At 45.2% G+C, this 17,201-nt stretch overlaps 1 protein-coding gene across 1 annotated transcript in view; it reads right to left on the minus strand.

Annotated features, from left to right (window-relative positions):
- Nucleotides 1-17,201, minus strand: part of LOC118360346 (disco-interacting protein 2 homolog B-A) — a 73,868-nt gene that overhangs the window by 11,866 nt on the left and 44,801 nt on the right. Inside the window, exons 7-29 of the mRNA XM_052482525.1 lie at nucleotides 16,471-16,590; nucleotides 14,568-14,765; nucleotides 11,261-11,352; nucleotides 10,940-11,050; nucleotides 10,533-10,656; nucleotides 10,124-10,233; nucleotides 9,827-9,929; nucleotides 9,031-9,189; nucleotides 8,583-8,702; nucleotides 7,745-7,859; nucleotides 7,385-7,524; nucleotides 6,940-7,076; nucleotides 6,517-6,597; nucleotides 6,081-6,208; nucleotides 5,527-5,641; nucleotides 5,152-5,353; nucleotides 4,846-4,958; nucleotides 4,058-4,138; nucleotides 3,659-3,782; nucleotides 3,385-3,506; nucleotides 3,099-3,210; nucleotides 2,844-2,953; nucleotides 2,503-2,633 (exon numbers count right to left, since the gene is read on the minus strand). Of these exons, the coding sequence (XP_052338485.1) occupies nucleotides 2,503-2,633; nucleotides 2,844-2,953; nucleotides 3,099-3,210; nucleotides 3,385-3,506; nucleotides 3,659-3,782; nucleotides 4,058-4,138; nucleotides 4,846-4,958; nucleotides 5,152-5,353; nucleotides 5,527-5,641; nucleotides 6,081-6,208; nucleotides 6,517-6,597; nucleotides 6,940-7,076; nucleotides 7,385-7,524; nucleotides 7,745-7,859; nucleotides 8,583-8,702; nucleotides 9,031-9,189; nucleotides 9,827-9,929; nucleotides 10,124-10,233; nucleotides 10,533-10,656; nucleotides 10,940-11,050; nucleotides 11,261-11,352; nucleotides 14,568-14,765; nucleotides 16,471-16,590 (2,848 nt within the window). The remainder of the gene's footprint in view (nucleotides 1-2,502; nucleotides 2,634-2,843; nucleotides 2,954-3,098; nucleotides 3,211-3,384; nucleotides 3,507-3,658; nucleotides 3,783-4,057; nucleotides 4,139-4,845; nucleotides 4,959-5,151; nucleotides 5,354-5,526; nucleotides 5,642-6,080; nucleotides 6,209-6,516; nucleotides 6,598-6,939; nucleotides 7,077-7,384; nucleotides 7,525-7,744; nucleotides 7,860-8,582; nucleotides 8,703-9,030; nucleotides 9,190-9,826; nucleotides 9,930-10,123; nucleotides 10,234-10,532; nucleotides 10,657-10,939; nucleotides 11,051-11,260; nucleotides 11,353-14,567; nucleotides 14,766-16,470; nucleotides 16,591-17,201) is intronic.

Raw genomic sequence — 17,201 nt, forward strand, 5'->3', positions numbered from 1 at the left:
ACCATCACATCTCCTCCATGCTTTATGGTGGGAACTGCACATGCAGAGATCATCTGTTCATCTACTCTGTGATTCACAAAGTCACAGAGGTTGGAACCAAAAATCTCAAATTTGGACTCATCAGACCAAAGGACAGCTTTCCACTGGTCTAATGTCTATTGCTCGTGTTCCTTGGCCCAATCAAGTCTCTTCTTCTTATTGGTGTCCTTAAGTAGTGGTTTCTTTGCCGCAATTCTACCATGAAGGCCTGATATACAGCGTCTCCTCTGAACAGTTGATGTTGAGATGTGTCTGTTACTTGAACTCTGTGAAGCATTAATTTGTGCTGCAGTTTCTGAGGCTGGTAACTCTAATGAACTTATCCTCTGCAGCAGAGGTAACTCTGGGTCGTCCTTTCCTGTGGCGGTCCTCGTGAGAGGCAGTTTCATCATAGCGCTTGATGTATTTTTGCGACTGCACTTGAAGTATCTTTCAAAGTTCTTTACATTTTCCGAATTGACTGATGTCTTAAAGTAATGACGGACTGTCGTTTCTCTTTGGTTATTTGAGCTGTTCTTGCCAGCAGGTTTTCATCAATGATCCCTCTGTACTTCAGTCAGAATCAAGGGAAAGATGAACGTAGTAGTTTCCCAGTCCCTGCCGCTGAACAACATCCCCACAGCATGACGCTGCCACCACCATGCTTCACCGAAGGGATGGTGGCAGGTTTCCTCCTTGGCATTCAGACCAAAGAGTTCAATCTTGGTTTCACCCGACCAGAACATTTTGTTTCTCATGGTGGAACCTTTCCAAATCTATCTATCTATCTATCTATCTATCTATCTATCTATCTATCTATCTATCTATCTATCTATCTATCTATCTATATCTATATATTTACAGTTGAAGTCAGAGGTTTACATACACTTAGGTTGGAGTCATTAAAACTAATTTTTCAACCACTCCACAAATTTCTTGTTCACAAACTATAGTTTTGGCAAGTTGGTTAGGACATCTACTTTGTGCATGACAACAAATTGTTTACAGATTATTTCACTTATTCACTTATTTCACTGTATCACAATTCCAGTGGGTCAGAAGTTTACATACACTAAGTTGACTGTGCCTTTAAACAGCTTGGAAATTTCCAGAAAATTATGTCATGGCTTTAGAAGCTTCTGATAGGCTAATTGACATCATTTGAGTCAGTTGGAGGTGTACCTGTGGATGTATTTCAAGGCCTAACTTCAAACTCAGTGCCTCTTTGCTTGACAGCATCGGAAAATGAAAAGATATCAGCCAAGACCTTAGAAAAAATATTGTAGACCTCCACAAGTCTGGTTCATCCTTGGGAACAATTTCCAAACGCTTGAACGTACCACGTTCAACTGTACAAACAATAGTACACAAGTATAAACACCATGGGACCACGCAGCTGTCATACTGCTCAGGAAGGAAATGCGTTCTGTCTCCTAGAGATGAACGTACTTTGTGACGAAAGTGCAAATCAATCCCAGAACAGCAGCAATGGACCTTGTAAAGATGCTGGAGGAAACAGGTACAAAAGTATCTATATCCACAGTAAAAGAAGTCCTATATTGACATAACCTGAAAGTCCGCTCAGCAAGGAGGGAGCCACTGCTCCAAAACCGCCATAAAAAATCCAGACGACGGTTTGCAACTGCACATGGGGACAAAGATCATACTTTTTGGAGAAATATCCTCTGGTCTGATGAAACAAAAATAGAACTGTTTGGCCATAATGACCATCGTTATGTTTGGAGGAAAAGGGGGAAGGCTTGCAAGTCGAAGAACACCATCCCAACTGTGAAGCATGGGGGTGGCAGCATTATGTTGTGGGGGTGCTTTGCTGCAGGAGGGACTGGTGCACTTCACAAAATAGATGGCATCAGGAGACAGGAAAATTATGTGGATATATTGGAAGCAACATCTCAAGACATCAGTCAGGAAGTTAAAGCTTGGTTGCAAATGTGTCTTCCAAATGGACAATGACCCCAAACATACTTCCAAAGTTGTGGCAAAATGGCTTAAGGACTACAAAGTCAAGGTATTGGAGTGGCCATCCCATAGCCCAGACCTCAATCCTAAAGAACGTTTGTGGGCAGAACTGAAAAAGCGTGTGCGCGCAAGGAGGCCTACAAACCTGACTCAGTTACACCAGCTGTCAGGAGGAATTGGAAAAAATTCACTCAATTTATTGTGGGAAGCTTGTGGAAGGCTACCCGAAATGTCTGACCCAAGTTAAACAATTGAAAGGCAATTCTACCAAATACTAATTGAGTGCATGTAAACTTCTGACCCACTGGGAATGTGATGAAAGAAATAAAAGCTGAAATAAATAATTCTCTCTACTATTATTCTGGCATTTCACATTCTTAAAATAAATTGGTGATCCTAACTGAACAAAGACAGAGAATTTTTAAATGTATTTGGCTAAGGTGTATGTAAACTTCCGACTTCAACTGTATATATACATACACACTATTTGAAGCCAGGTCTTACCTGGAGAGGCACCACTGTACAAAGCCCAGGCCGCAGTAGGGGTCCAGACAGATGGCTATTTGACGCGAGGAGTAGAGCTCACACTGTAGCTTGATGGAGCGACACAGAGTACTGACCGCCGAGTGGGACATCTGACGCACGCATACACACCACAGACAGAGACAGAAAAGGGAGAGCGAGAGAGAGACAGAAGACAGAGAAAGAAAGAAAAGAGATGCATTTTAATATATGATGTGCAAAACAATTACTATGGTGTGTTCCGAGTGGATACAGTATTTAAGTGTACATAGACATTGAGCAAATATACTTTTTGGTTGTTCATGTTACTACAGAGCCCTTACCTTGACCCCGGTCAGCATGCCTGTGGTGGACACACTGAAGTCCAGGTAGGCCAGCATCTCTGCTGTGGGGGGCTTGTAGAGCTGAGGGGGCCTCCTCCTGGGGAGGTCGTCTAGAAAGGGAGTGGGAGATTGAACTTAGGAAAAGATACGACCGTCTCAAAAGGTACGACTCTCACAATTAACAGCGGGTTCACTTCACTTCTCTCCTTGCGGAGAGCTTTGAATAGGTTACCACCAAATATCTCAGATCAGTACCTGTGTCTATGATAGTGGGCCAGGTCTTGACGTTGACGCTGGCAGCAGCCTCTCTGGACCGGAGGATCCTCATAAGGGGCTGGGTGGTTAGGATACAGGCTGCTTTACTCACCTTTAACACAGACAGAGACAGGGACGTTAAGAGTAGATGGGGGATCATTTTTCAAGAACATTTCAGCGCTTACCAAAGTTTTCTTTGTACAACTATATGCATGTCTACATTTTATGTTGATCATTGAGGCCAAGCATATTTTATAAAGCTGTTATGTGGCTGTAGTCGACTCACGTCGATGATCATGCGGACGGTGGGCAGGGTAGCAGTCAGGTTCTGGGGGTGAGGGGGCCGCACTGTTACAGGGATCACCCCCGCGTACAGACAGCCATAGAAGGCAGCTATCAGATCAATGCCTGGGGAGAGGGAGGGAGAGAGATGGGGAGGGGGGGCTTTTAACAATAGCATATAACTGACTATTCTAAGGACTAGATTTAATTGAGGTGAGGAAGGCCAGTCGCAGCAGTCAGGTGTGTGTGTGTGTGTGTGCGTGTGCGTAGCTCCTCACCAGGAGGGTATAGCAGCACTACGTTGTCTCCAGTGTTGAGGCCTCCTCTCTCCATCAGGGCTGAGGTTATCTTCTCTGCTCTCTTATGCAGCTGACTACATGTGGCCGTGCACACCGCTACCCCCTGCAGGATGGAGGTGGGAAAATACCATATACACAACAGAACGGCTGCAGCTCAAATTCCCAGGAAAGTCTAGCAATTGTGACTGACCGGGGTTCGAACCCTGATCTCCTGCATGGTACCTGACTAATTAGCCCACTGAGCTGAAGGCACCGCAAATCATCCAGACGCTGTTACTCGTCAAGCGAGCACGGTTCCAAACTACCTGCCTAACACGACCATGTTAATGCTTTGAAGCTCATAAAGAAAACGTGTGAACATGAATGTGTGTGTCGTACCTTAGCGTTGAGCAGCACATAGAGGACGTGGTCAGGGTCGGTCTGGGCTCTCCACTGTAAGGCTTCAGACAGAAACTGGTGCTGAGAGAGAGAGCACGAGAGAGGAGAAAGAGGGAGAGAAAGAAGAGAGAGAAAGAAGAGAGAGAAAGCCGAGATAGGGGGTGAGCTGTGAGAGCAGTCAGGATCATTCAATACTGATATTACGATTTCAGTTCAGGACTTTTCAGGGCCAATCACACAACCAAAGACCAGGATACAAGAACAGGACGGTAAGGGTCACTGTAACTGGGGAGGGAGAACAGTTACAGTAGCAGGCAAGCAGCCACAGTAAAAACACACACTGACATAGTGAGTTCTCAGTTGCTCCCTGGACGGTAGCATGCTGAGCTCGATTCCCTTCTCAACCACAGCCAGCAGCAGAGGTATACAATCAAATGACTATCACTGCAAAGCAGCACATCTGACAGAGGCAACAGGAGCCGAAGCAACACCCAGCTCAGCTAGTGGTAGACTTACCATCATGGCGGGCCAAGAACAGAGCTACCAGCGCCACCGACAGTAGAGACAGAACACAACACAACCTTAGGACAGGAAATCAGCAATAGTCACCCCTCCCTGACTCCATACCAGATATAAGGATCCTGCGTGGCCAACCTCTTTCGTACAATAATAAGGTTTAGTCAATGCTGGTATAATCCGTTGTGATGTGGTTTCTTCCAGGCGTCAGTCTGTTTAGGAGAGAAGACAGACAGTAGGGGCCAGCCTCACCAGGTACGTTAAGGTCTTACCTTCCTGACCAGGCCCTCTTCCTCCAGCACTCCCAGCTCTCTGCCTGCAGCCTGGGCCATCCTCTTCCCCGCTACCAGGTTACCAACCATGATAGAGGCCGGGCCCACACCAACTGTACAGGATAGGAGGATGGGTGAGTGAGTCAGAGATACACAAAGACTGAGACATTAGGCTAGCCAATCGCTATCACCCTGTTCTGTATACAAACACACAAAAGTTCAAGGTGCGAGACACAATCCCGAAACGCGCCAGTTCATGGGGAACTGAACCTCCCCCCAACATTCAGGACAGCCCATCGTCTTTACCTGGCTGTTTCTGTCGTGGTTTGGGCAGGTTGGTGACGCAGGTGTGTGGACAGAGGAGGATGTTACAGGGGTGCAGGTTCCCCTCTAGGAAGTTCTGTTTGGTCTCAGAGATGTGGATCCCTCCCAGCGGGGTCTTGGGTAACGTGTTGGCCGGAACCAGGGCCAGACAGTACAAACCCACCTGATGAATACTGTCTATGGCCTGCCGAGGAAAACACAGCATAATGGTCATGTTCAGCTAGGTGTGCTAACTAACAGTGTACATATCGATAGAAGATAGTGTACCCAGCTATACGTCCATCTAACTGTAACTGAAAGACTGATGCTATCCTAGATGAATGCTTAGGTGACATGCCAGGTGATGTGACAGGGTACCTGTAGTACTCGGCTCATCCACTGGAAGCTGTCCTCTTCACTGGCGTCAGGCCTCTGCTCTGCTACGATCACTATCCTCTCATCATAGAACACGGTCACTGAGAACACAGCGATCCTACACCAGGGGAGAGAGAGATTAGAGAGAGGGAGGGTCAGTCGGCAATAACACACAGCCCTGTGAACTACCATAACACACACACCAAAAGCAACGTACTCCGACTACACAACACAACACACAGTACATCAGGGAACACCGCCACAGAGAACACAGTGATCCTGGCCCCGGTGCCGAGAGGAAGGACAGCACGACTCCACACAGCACGGCACACTTTCACACCCTCACGCCGCCCTCTTACGTCACTTAAGGTCAGCACCACACGGAGGCTACATTTGAAACGGATCCAAAACGTTTTCTCCAGTGTCGTGCCTACTAAACAGGACCCAGAGGCTTCTGTATATCTCACCTCCCTCCTCAAACCACACTTCTACAAAAGGCACACTTGAACACAGCATGTGTACATTCACACGAGAAACCTGAGCCCTCTGACACCCACCTCCCCCTGTAGACAGTTTTAACAGGCTCCACGGCCAGGGCGGTGGCCACCAGGTCATCAGCATTGTGCCGTCTACCACTGACCGTCAGGAGCCCCTCGTTCTTTCCCACTACAAAGACCAGACTGCCCTGTGGAGAGAGGGAGAAGATCTTCACCTACTGCACATCAACAGACTAAAGAAGCAAATCTTAGATGGACAGGTTTTTTTCTATTCCTCCAGATCAGTAGAGAGCCTGGTCCCAGATCTGTGTGTGCTCTTGCCAACTCCATAGGTGTCAAGCCAAACTGTCTGGCCTCACTGCAAACTAGCGTGAACTTTTTATCATTCAGCCAGACTGTACGGCAGGACAATTCCATAAGGAGTTGGCAAGAAAAAGGACTGGCACCCAGGCTAGCTCAGCATGGCAAGTCCAAGGGGGACTCAACGTGGTCTTACCGGCCCTACAAAGCCCAGCAGGCCAGTCCTAGTGAAGAGGATCTCTCCTAACGGAGCTCCAGCCTGGTTCACGGGAATCACCTGCATGGAAGACAGAGGGACACACGTTCAGTTATGGGGTTTACAGAAGGGGCCTGTATTAAATATATTTCATCGTGACCATCGTTTCAAAAACATCACATTAACAACACTTTTCTACTGTCAACACAACTCCTCAACTCAGTTTAAAGAGTAGAGAGTCCATAGGCAACCATGCCCAGGGAAGAATAAAGGTGGGGTAGAGCGTTTAGAAGTGTAATACTCTGGCAGAGGAGTATTGTTTTTTTTAAAGGTTGATGGCTACACAACAGTGCCAGTACACCACACGGCTGCCAGAGACGCAGAGGCTTGATGAGAGAGTACGGTAAACAGTCCTCTCCTCACCTCGAAGGTGTTCTTGGTGACTCCAGGTAGGCCGTAGTACATGGTTCCGCCAGCCCTGGAGTTCAACACTATCTCTCCGATCTCATCTGTCTTACAGAGCTGCGGAGGGCCGTCTGGCTTCACGATACACATCAGAGCTGAAACACGAGAGGACAATGACATTAGGGCTAAAACACGAAAAGCAGAAACACGTAAGAAACTAACTTCCGAAAGCGTCTTTGGGTCCAAGATAAGCGCAATATAAAATCTATGTATTATTGAAGCAATGACTCGAACGCTGAGCCAAGTAGACTTAACACCAGACACTGACATGACAGTAAAAGCCCCACTGTCAAAGTAAGCCAGTGAGGAACAACTGTGAAAAGGAATTGAACCGTAACAGTACACAAACAGAATGTAAACGCGTGTACTGTAGTGTGGTGCACGGTGAAGTCAGTTCGCTGACCTCCAGGCATGACATGGCCCACGTCCTGTACAGTGAGGGCAGAGTTTTTATCCTCTGTGTTGACCCTGATGACCCCGTGACTCAGACCGCCCATGGACAGGATGGCTCTGGCTGGGAGGGCTGCACCACGGGCACCAGGCCTGGAAGGGGAGGGAGGGAGGGGGAGATGGAGAGAGAGGGAGAGTAAGGGCAAAGAAAATACGGGAGTGTGAGAGGGCTACGGAGACACACGTTTTCTCAATTGATGTGAAGAAGATTACTTTATTGTTCATATACTACATGAGAATGGAAATGGGTTGTATGTACAGTATATATATATGTGTAGTGCATCAGTAGCTGTGAACTGGTGCAGTGTAGTACCTGCGGATAGCCACAGTGAGGGCTTCAGGAGAGGAGGCACAGGGGCAGATGACCTCCGGCTTTAACCCGTGAGACTGGAACACGTTGAGGAAGGCGTCGCACGACGACACAGACCCTGACGGACATCCCAAATACAGTGAGTGTGTGTCAATATTCACACACACAATGCAAACTTGACTATACTTCCAATGTACTTTGATTAAGGTTAGATACAGTGCCTTGGTGTTTTTCCTATTTTCTTGCATTGCAACCTGTAATCCAATTGAGAATCTGTGGTATGACTTAAAGATAGCTGTACACCAGTGGAACCCATCCCACTTGAAGGAGCTGGAGCAGTTTTTCCTTGAAGAATGGGCAAAAATCCCCGTGGCTAGATGTGCCAAGCTTATAGCGACACGCCCCAAGAGACTTGCAGCTGTAATTGCTGCAAAAGGTGTCTCTACAAAGTATTGACTTCGGGGAGGGTGAATAGTTGTGCATGCTCAAGTTCTGTTTTTTTTGTGTTGTTTGTTTCACAATAAAAATAGATTTTGCATCTTCAAAGTGGTAGGCATGTTGTGTAAATCAAATGATACAATTCAAATAGATTTTTGGGGGGGTTAGTAAGGCAACAAAACAGGAAAAATGCCAAGGGGGGTGAATACTTTCGCAAGCCACTGTATGATTGTTGACCGGCAGATGCACTGTAGCTTACAAATACTAAATCACAGTCTACCTTTGTGTGTGTGTGTGTGTGTGTGTGTGTGTGTGTGTGTGCGTGTGCGTGTGTGTGTGTGTGTGTGTGTGTGTGTCCAAAGCGTCCATGTGTCTGAAGCCCGCGCACGTGTGTGTTACTCACAGGGGTTGGCTCCATCGGCTACTATGAGCATGCGTATGGAGGACAGGTTGGTGTCTCTCTGGTCCCTGTGAGCCATCATAGCCCAGTGGAGGTCACGACACTTCACCAAGGCGACACGTGCTGCAAGGAGGGAGGAACAGTAGAGACAGCTCAGCCTCTCACACATAGTAGTTAATGACACAGGCGCTAATGCCAATTCCACACATTTAGGTTGTGTTCATTAAGGCACGAAATGGAAAAACGTTCCAAAACAAAGTGAAACCGAGAGGTAATATCTGAATTTGCTCAATAAGAAACGCTTGTTTTTATTTCCCAGCAGACAAATCTTAAAACATTTTGCTACAATGTCTCCTAATGAACCCGACCCGAATTACCTTAATCCATAGTATGCAGTTTAGGATGCGAGTCTCTATGCAGTTTACAATACAAATGCTAACTGTAGAATTACCTTTGTGTATGTGGACCCTCTGCACCCAGGACATGGGACAGGCCTTCATGACAGCGTAGGGTACAGTGATGGTGTGGATCCTGTTCATCACACTGGTTAACACCCCGTGCCACAAACCCATGTCCTTCTTACAATCTAGCACGTTGACCAACGTTTCTCCTGAGAGAGGACACACACACTCAATTGAAATACTTGATGTCAATCCACAAATCACATTACAGCCACGAAGGATTCCAACATTTCAACAGTTACAGATACTCGGACACTTAAGGATAGCGAAAGCAGCTTCTCCATATAGCTAGGCTGCCACAGGGCATTTGATAATAGCTTTATATCACATGATAAGTATGTAGGCTACAATAAAAGTTAACTAATTATGGACAGGGAAACACCGTGTTCCAGGAACAGTCTTGCTGCCTGCCTCTGTGGATTCCCCTCACAGGATCTAATGTTCTCTGAGACACAGAGGCTAAAGTTCCCTTTGTCTGACAGATGATCTGAGTAGAGTGAGGGAGAGAAGAGAGACAGAAAGAGACAGAGAGAGTACAGGAGAAGAGACCTCAGGCCTGATCAATTATTTAACCTGAGCGCGAGTATTCGTGGTGAAGACAAGAGTAACAACATCACCCTAACCTCCTCCAAAGGTTCCAGTTCCTTTAGCTTCTTCATGCTCCTCCTTGCATAATTCACAAACTAGTTTTGGGTCATCTCTGTGTATCTAGGTTACTAAGAGGGCTTGAGTAGATATATTGTCACTAAAACAATATGTGTCGGTGTGTGTTTTTCATGTACTGACCTTCACAGTAGTTGCAGGCCTGTGTCAGGGCCTGGCAGTGAGTCAGCAAGGCTATCTTAGACACGGCTACTCCCATCACTGTGCCCTCTTTACTGGCCTTGTACTGGAAGAGCAGAACACACACACACACACAGTCAGTCATAGAGTTAAATTTATTCACAAAATAAATCTGCGATACACAGCATAAACAGAAAGACAAACGAGCATAATTGTTCTTATTTTTGTATTTATTTTTTCAAATCTGTCAAATACACGCATAAATGGTCTGTATACTTCTCACAAGGACGCTGGTCTCACCTCGATGTAAGCTGTGTCTGTGTTGGCGGTGGGGATGTGGGGCTGCCAGTCTTTAGAGGGCTTGGTCAGGTACTTGGTGTCTGTCACAACCCACTTCATACGGGGCCAACCTGGGAGGCAGAACATCATCATCAGCGGACACAGGACAATACTAGAAGTCAGTTTGACGACTGGACAAAGATCCACCGTGGATCGAAACCTTGTAGCTTTCAAAAAGGTGGTATTGGGACCATTAGTGTGTAGGCCTTGTTTCGTTCATATGGGACAATGGATGTACAAATGTACATCTACCCACAGATAAACAGTATAATGAGCAACGGGCTCCTCCTAATGTGCCTAGCTAATGAGTCCCAGAGAGAAAGTGAGTGGGGCGACAACTGCAGTGGAGCATTTTGTGGTGTGTGCTGACCTTTGAACTGCATGATCTCTCCCTGGGGTGTCTTGGGCAGTCCTTTGAGACAGATCTCACTAGTCAGGGCCAGGCCTACCCCACAGCTGCCCAATAGGAAGCCAATCTGAAGACTGCCTGCGTCCTGGGATGTGAAACACAAAGGTAACCATTACAAATGGACAGAAAATCTATACTGCCACTATTGGTCTGTAATGAGTCAGGTGACCACTTGGATCTAGCTATGTTGTTTGTGTTGCTATAGCTGGTAAGAACTGGCCCATGTCTACTGCATAGTGACTGAAAGCTGGATTTATGCTACTCTGATTTGATTTGGTTATTTGTCAGAAATCAAATATTCCATGAGATTGAGCTACATAGCTAACTAATGATGTCACTATAAAACACTCAACATCCTTGTCCCTTACCTGTCTAGACAGTGGCACCTCTATGGGTACAGGGATGACCTCTGCTAGGAGACAGCCATAGAAGGCCACCCAGAACATAGCAGGGTCACTGTTGGGGTACACCAGCGCCACCTAGGGGGCATAGACACTCAGTACAGTTTCAGAAAGAGCACCACACGTCACAATGGGAACATCTTACATTGTGTATTGTGTCGTCTGTGCATGTTCAATGCATCTAGAAGACACGTTTCACGTTTTTGAATAAAGATCAATCAATCAAAGTGGTCAAGTGGGAAGAAGAGGAATATCCCGTCTGAACGGCTGTGTGTTTTGACCACGTACCCTATCTCCAGGTCTCAGGACAGGCTCGTTCTTGGTGCCCAGTTTGTTCAACAGAGTGTAGGCCAGCTTCAGACTGCGGCTCCACAGTTTACCTGAGGGAGAGAGAGAGAGAGAGAGATACATACACCATTGTCACAAGAGCAATTTCTTAGAGAAGACTAAAATGACTTGAGTTCTCCATAGATTGACTGAGAGGAGTGTGATCTTTGGTGTTGATGAACTACGGTAGCACAAGTCATAAACTAAAAAGGTCAAATCTGAGACACCCGCAATCCTCCTCCCACCTCGGCAACAGCATCCTCCAGGTCTGTGGGTTTCATGTTGCACTTGTAATGACTGGGAAGCCCCCTACCATTTTGCGTGTAGAACACCCACGTTTCAGGAAATCATTTGCGAGCTATTGATTGTTTGATAGACCAAATGTCTGGCGAATATTGAAACTCAAGCCAACTTGACCACGTTTGTTTTCACCAAGCTTTTCGCTTTGGATGTTTTTATCTGCTCTTAACGCGCACCTGTCTGGTAAGGTTGAACGCCTCCTCTCCTACTCAGCCTCCCGAAAAAAGCTGGTGTGACACCTACTCCCGTTGCCTGCTGCACTGCTGTTTGGATCCCACCCATCGATCTGTTCCCCCGTCTGCCCTGGTCTGTCTCCCTACCCCCGGCACACTCTCCAGCACAAACGCACACACCGCAGACTTTGGACTGATCTGAATTTTATGTAGGCTAATTAACTTGAAGCTTATTACATTAACTTACTCAAACACTTTAATTAACAAGTATAGGACTACTATTTATTGATTTTTATCTCAGACTTTTATAGCCTACTGGACTCAGAGAGCTACTCTCTCAAGTTAATTTGAGTGAGTGAGAGTGACTCTGAACTTACAATGGCTAGCCCCAAGTCATTTGTATTATTTTCATGTGCTTTATGACTTCTGCGTGCTTTGTTGACTACGAACTTGCTCTCTCCTGGCCTCTTACACGAAGTCTGAATTTGTCCTGCTAGGTGACCTAAACTGGGACTCCCTAAATCTCTCTCAGATTATTACCAATCCCACAATGTATGACTCCAAATACCCAGAAAAGGCTACTCTCCTTGATGTTATCCTCACAAATAATCTGTTGTAATAACCTAATAATCTGTTTTCTGTAATGACCTTCATGATCACTGTTTACAGCCTGTGTTTGTAATGGCTGCTCAGTGAAACAACCTGTCCTGATTTGTCAGACGCTTGCTGAAAAACTTTAATGAGCAAGCCTTCCTTCATGACCTGGTCTCTGTAAATTGGTATAGAATCAGCTTGATCCCCTCTGTCGAAGACGCTTGGACCTTCTTTTTTAATATTTTCAGTGGTATCATTAACAAACACGCCCCATAAAGAGAAATTACAATTTAAAAAAAGGTTCAGCCCCTGTTTTGACCGTGATCTGGCAGAGTTACTCCACCTCAAGAACACCATTCGGCGAAAGGCTCTGCACACAAATACTCAGGCTGACTGGCTGTCGTTCAGGCAAATGAGAAATAAGTGCACTCAAGCCATCTAGAAGGCCTTAGTTAGTTACTTTAAGGAGCAGTTTTCCCTCTGTGGGTCTAACCCCAAGAAGTTCTGGAAAACAGTGAAAGACCTGGAGAATAAACCATCCTCCTTACAGCTGCCCATGGCCCTTAATGTTTTTATTTTAAAAAGTTATTATTATTTAACTAGGCAAGTCAGTTAAGAACTAATTGTTATTTACAATGACAGCCTAGGAACAGTGGGTTAACTGCCTTGTTCAGGAGCAGTACAACATATTTTTACCTTGTCAGCACGAGGATTCAATCTAGCAAACTTTCGGCTACTGGCCCAATGCTCTAACCACTAGGCTACCTGCCTCCCCAAATGTTGATGATGTGGTTGTTCCTGACATGGAGCGCATGACTGAGCTCTTTAATCATCACTTCATTAAGTCGGGATTCCTATTTGCCTCCTTGCCCGTCCAACATTTCCTCATCTCCCAGCCCTTCAATGCGACTATCCCCAATGCTCATCCCTATTTTCTACCTGCCCCGCTTCACCACTTCTCCCTGAGGTACAAAGTAGCTCCTTAATGCATGACCATTACATGACCCCAAAAAACAGCTGGGTCAGATAGTTTAGATCCTTTCTTCTTTAAGGTTGCAGCCCCTATCATCGCAGAGCCTATCTCTGAACTTTTTTTTTTTACCTGTCTCTCCTCTCTGGGGAGGTTCCCATTGCTTGGAAGGCAGAACAAGCTGAATCTAACTGTTATAGGCCAATTTCTATCTTGACCTGTTTATCAAAAGTGTTGAAAAAACTTGTCAATAATCAACGGACTGGCTTTCTTGGGGTCTATAGTATTCTCTCAGGTATGCAATCTGGTTTCCGCTCAGGTTATGGATGTGTCACTGCAACCTTAAACGGTCCTAAATGATGTCACCATTGCGCTTGATTCTAAGCAATGTTTGTATTTTTATTGACTTGGTCAAAGCTTTTAATACGGTAGACCATTCAATTCTTGTGGAACGGAAAAGGAGTATTGGTGTCTCTGAGGGGTCTTTGGCCTGGTTTGCTAACTACCTCTCTCAAAGAGTGCAGTGCCTGTCACCAAGGGAGTACCCCAAGGCTCAATCCTAGGCCCCACGCTCTTCTCAATTTACATCAACAACATAGCTCAGTCAGTAGCAAGCTCTCTCATCCACTTATATGCAGAAGATACAGTCTAATCCTTAGCTGGTCCCTCCCCAGATGTTGTGTTTAACACTCTACAACAATGCTTTCTTAGTGTCCAACAAGCTTTCTGGACTGTTTTATCTCCATCTCTAGATTCAAAGACTCAATCATGGACACTCTTACTGACACTTGTGTCTGCTTCGCGTGATGTATTGTTATCTATACCTTTTTGCCCTTTGCTCTGTTGTCTGTGCCCAACCATGTTTGTGCTGTTGCCATGTTGTGCTGCTGTCATGTTTTGTTGCTACCATGTTGTGTTGCTACCATGTTGCTGTCATGTTGTGTTGCTACCGTGTTGCTGCCAGGCTGTGTTGTCATCTTAGGTCTTACTTTTTGTAGTGTGGTGGTGACTCTCTAGTTGTGATGTGCTATATCTACATGTTTTATTTGAATCCACACAGCAGGCCTTTTTCCTATTGGTAGGCCGTCATTGTAAATACGAATGTTTACTTAACTGACTTGCCTAGTTAAATAAAAAAGCTAAGTAAAAAAATGAAGTGGGTTAGCTGGAAATGATTCACTATATAGCAGGGAATAGGAAGTCGAGTGCCATTGAAGACGGTGAGACCAACCGTATGTCAGCGTGTAGAGGGGTTTCCCGGTAACGTCCAGGGCGGTGAGAGCGGGACTCTTGGCCTGTGTGGCTCCCCAGCGTGCCAGGGCTGCCTGAAGGGCCGGGGGCCAGTTACTGACCACCCCCAGGGGCTCCCCCTTCACTGGGATGATCTGACGGCCCTCTGGCCTGGGGGTGTTGGGGTCCGGCTGGGGCACTACGGACAGGGGAGGAGACAGGGATGAAGGTGAAGAGGAAGAGAAAAATAAAGTGGGGTATAGTGAGTTAAATGTCTACTGTCTTTATATTTCATTCAAGGAAGGAAGAATGCATTGTATTCAATGGAATGTAAGTATTGGAATGCACAGTGCCTTCAGAAAGTATTCACACCCCTTGACTTTTTGTTGTTGTGTTACAGCCTGAATTCAAAATGGATTACATTAATCTTTTTCCTCTCCCATTTACACACAATAACACAATGACAAAGTGAAAACATGTTTTGATAAATTGTTCCAAATGTATTTCAAATTAAATACAGAAACAGCTAATTTACATAAATATTCACACCGGGTCAATACTTGTTAGGAGCTTTCCGCACCTGGATTGTACAACCTTTTCCCATTATTCTTTTCAAAATTCTTCAAGCTCTGTAAAATTGGTTGTTGATCATTGCTAAACATACATTTTCAGGTCTTGCCATAGAATTTCAAGCAATTTAAGTCAAAACTAACTTGGCCAACTCAGGAACATTCACGGTCTTCTTGTTAAGCAACTCTAGTGTAGATTTGAACTTAGGTTATTGTCCTGCTGAAAGGTGAATTAATCTCCCACTGTCTGGTGGAAAGCAGACTGAACCAGGTTTTCCTGTGCTCAGGATTTTGCCTGTGCTTAGCTCCATTCCATTTTATCTTGAAAAACTCCCCAGTCCTTAACAATTACAAGCATACCCATAACATGATGCAGCCACCACTTGCTTGAAAATATAGAGAGTGGTACTCAGTAATGTGTTGTATTTGCCCCAAACATGACACTTGTATTTAGGGAAAAAAGTCAATTGCTTTGACACTTTTTTTGCTGTATTACCTTAGTGCCTTACTGCAAACAGGATGCATGTTTGGATATAAAAATAAATTGTACAGGGTTCCTTCTTGTCAATTAAGATAGTATTGTGGAGTTACTACAATTTTGTTGATCCATCCCCAGTTTTCTCCTATCACAGCCATTAAACTCTGTAACTGTTTAAAAGTCACCATTGGCCTCATTGTGAAATCCCTGAGTGGTTTCCTTCCTCTCCGGCAACTGAGTTAGGAAGGACGCCTGTATCTTTGTAGTGACGGGGTGTCTTAATACACCCTCCAAAGGGTAATGAATTACTCCACCTTGCTCAAAGGGATATTTAATGTCTGCTTTTTAAAAATTTACCAATAGGTGCCCTTCTTTGTGAGGCATTAGAAAACCTCCCTGGTCTTTGTGGTTGAATATGTGTTCGAAATTCACTGCTGGACTGAGGGACCTTACAGATAATTGTATGTTTGGGATACAGAGATGAGGTAGTCATTCAAAGATCATGTTAAACACCATTATTGCACACAGAGTCCATGCAACTTAGTATGTGACTTGTTAAGCAAATCTACACCTGATCTTACTAAGGCTTGCCATAACAAAGGGGTTGAATACTTATTGACTCAACAGCTTTTAATTTTTAATTTGTAAAACATAATTCTACTTTGACATTATGGGGTATTGTGTGTAGGACATTGACACAAAATCTCTTAATCCATTTTAAATTCAGGTTGTAAACACAGCAAAATGTGGAAAAGTCAAGCGGTATGAATACTTTCTGAAGGTGCTGGAAGTATCAGAATGGAAGTATTGTATTTTATGGAGCCTAAGTCTTGCAGCAGGTCCTCTGTGCTTCTTACCCTCTACGATCTCCTCGGAGTCATCCAGGAAGAACTCACTGAGCGCTTGTCTCTTGGGCCGCTTCAGAGTGTTCAGCAGCTGCTGGATCTTAGTGGAAACACGGCTGTTCACTGGCACACCTGGAGAGCACAGAGGTAGAGGCAGACAATCACAGACATGACCATAGACACAAACACACACTCACTAATAGTCACAATCACGCACAAACACACACACACTCATACACTCAGACATTAAATAGGCAAGCACGCACAAACGGACACAAATGCTCACAAACGGACACACACAACAGGTCGATGCAACTTTATTCTTGGTCAAAAACAGAAGGATATTTCTATCTGTGGAGAGTAGATGGAGAGACAGGGCAAACAGACGACAGAAGAGGTGAAAAAGCAAGCTGATTGGAATTGATCCCTCCAACGCCCCTCCCCGGCCCCGTCCCATTTTGATTCATATTACCTTTTCGCTTTCCTTTTTTTAATGAAAGACACGACACGTACAGCCGAAAAAGGGATCACCCCAAAAAAGAACAAAATATAGTATGTTAGCAGCTTTCCCAACACAACGCCTGGAATGGGGATGAGAGTGAGTGAGATTCATTCAATATTATTATGTCTTGTCAGTGTGTCATTATGTCTGAATAAAAATAGATTATTAAAAAAGAGTGTGGTTGACATGAGCATGAGCACCCAAATCATCTGAATGGATTCACATAGGTACTGTCCCAAAT

Source organism: Oncorhynchus keta, chromosome 27 (assembly GCF_023373465.1).
Source record: "Oncorhynchus keta strain PuntledgeMale-10-30-2019 chromosome 27, Oket_V2, whole genome shotgun sequence".
NCBI lineage: Eukaryota > Metazoa > Chordata > Actinopteri > Salmoniformes > Salmonidae > Oncorhynchus > Oncorhynchus keta.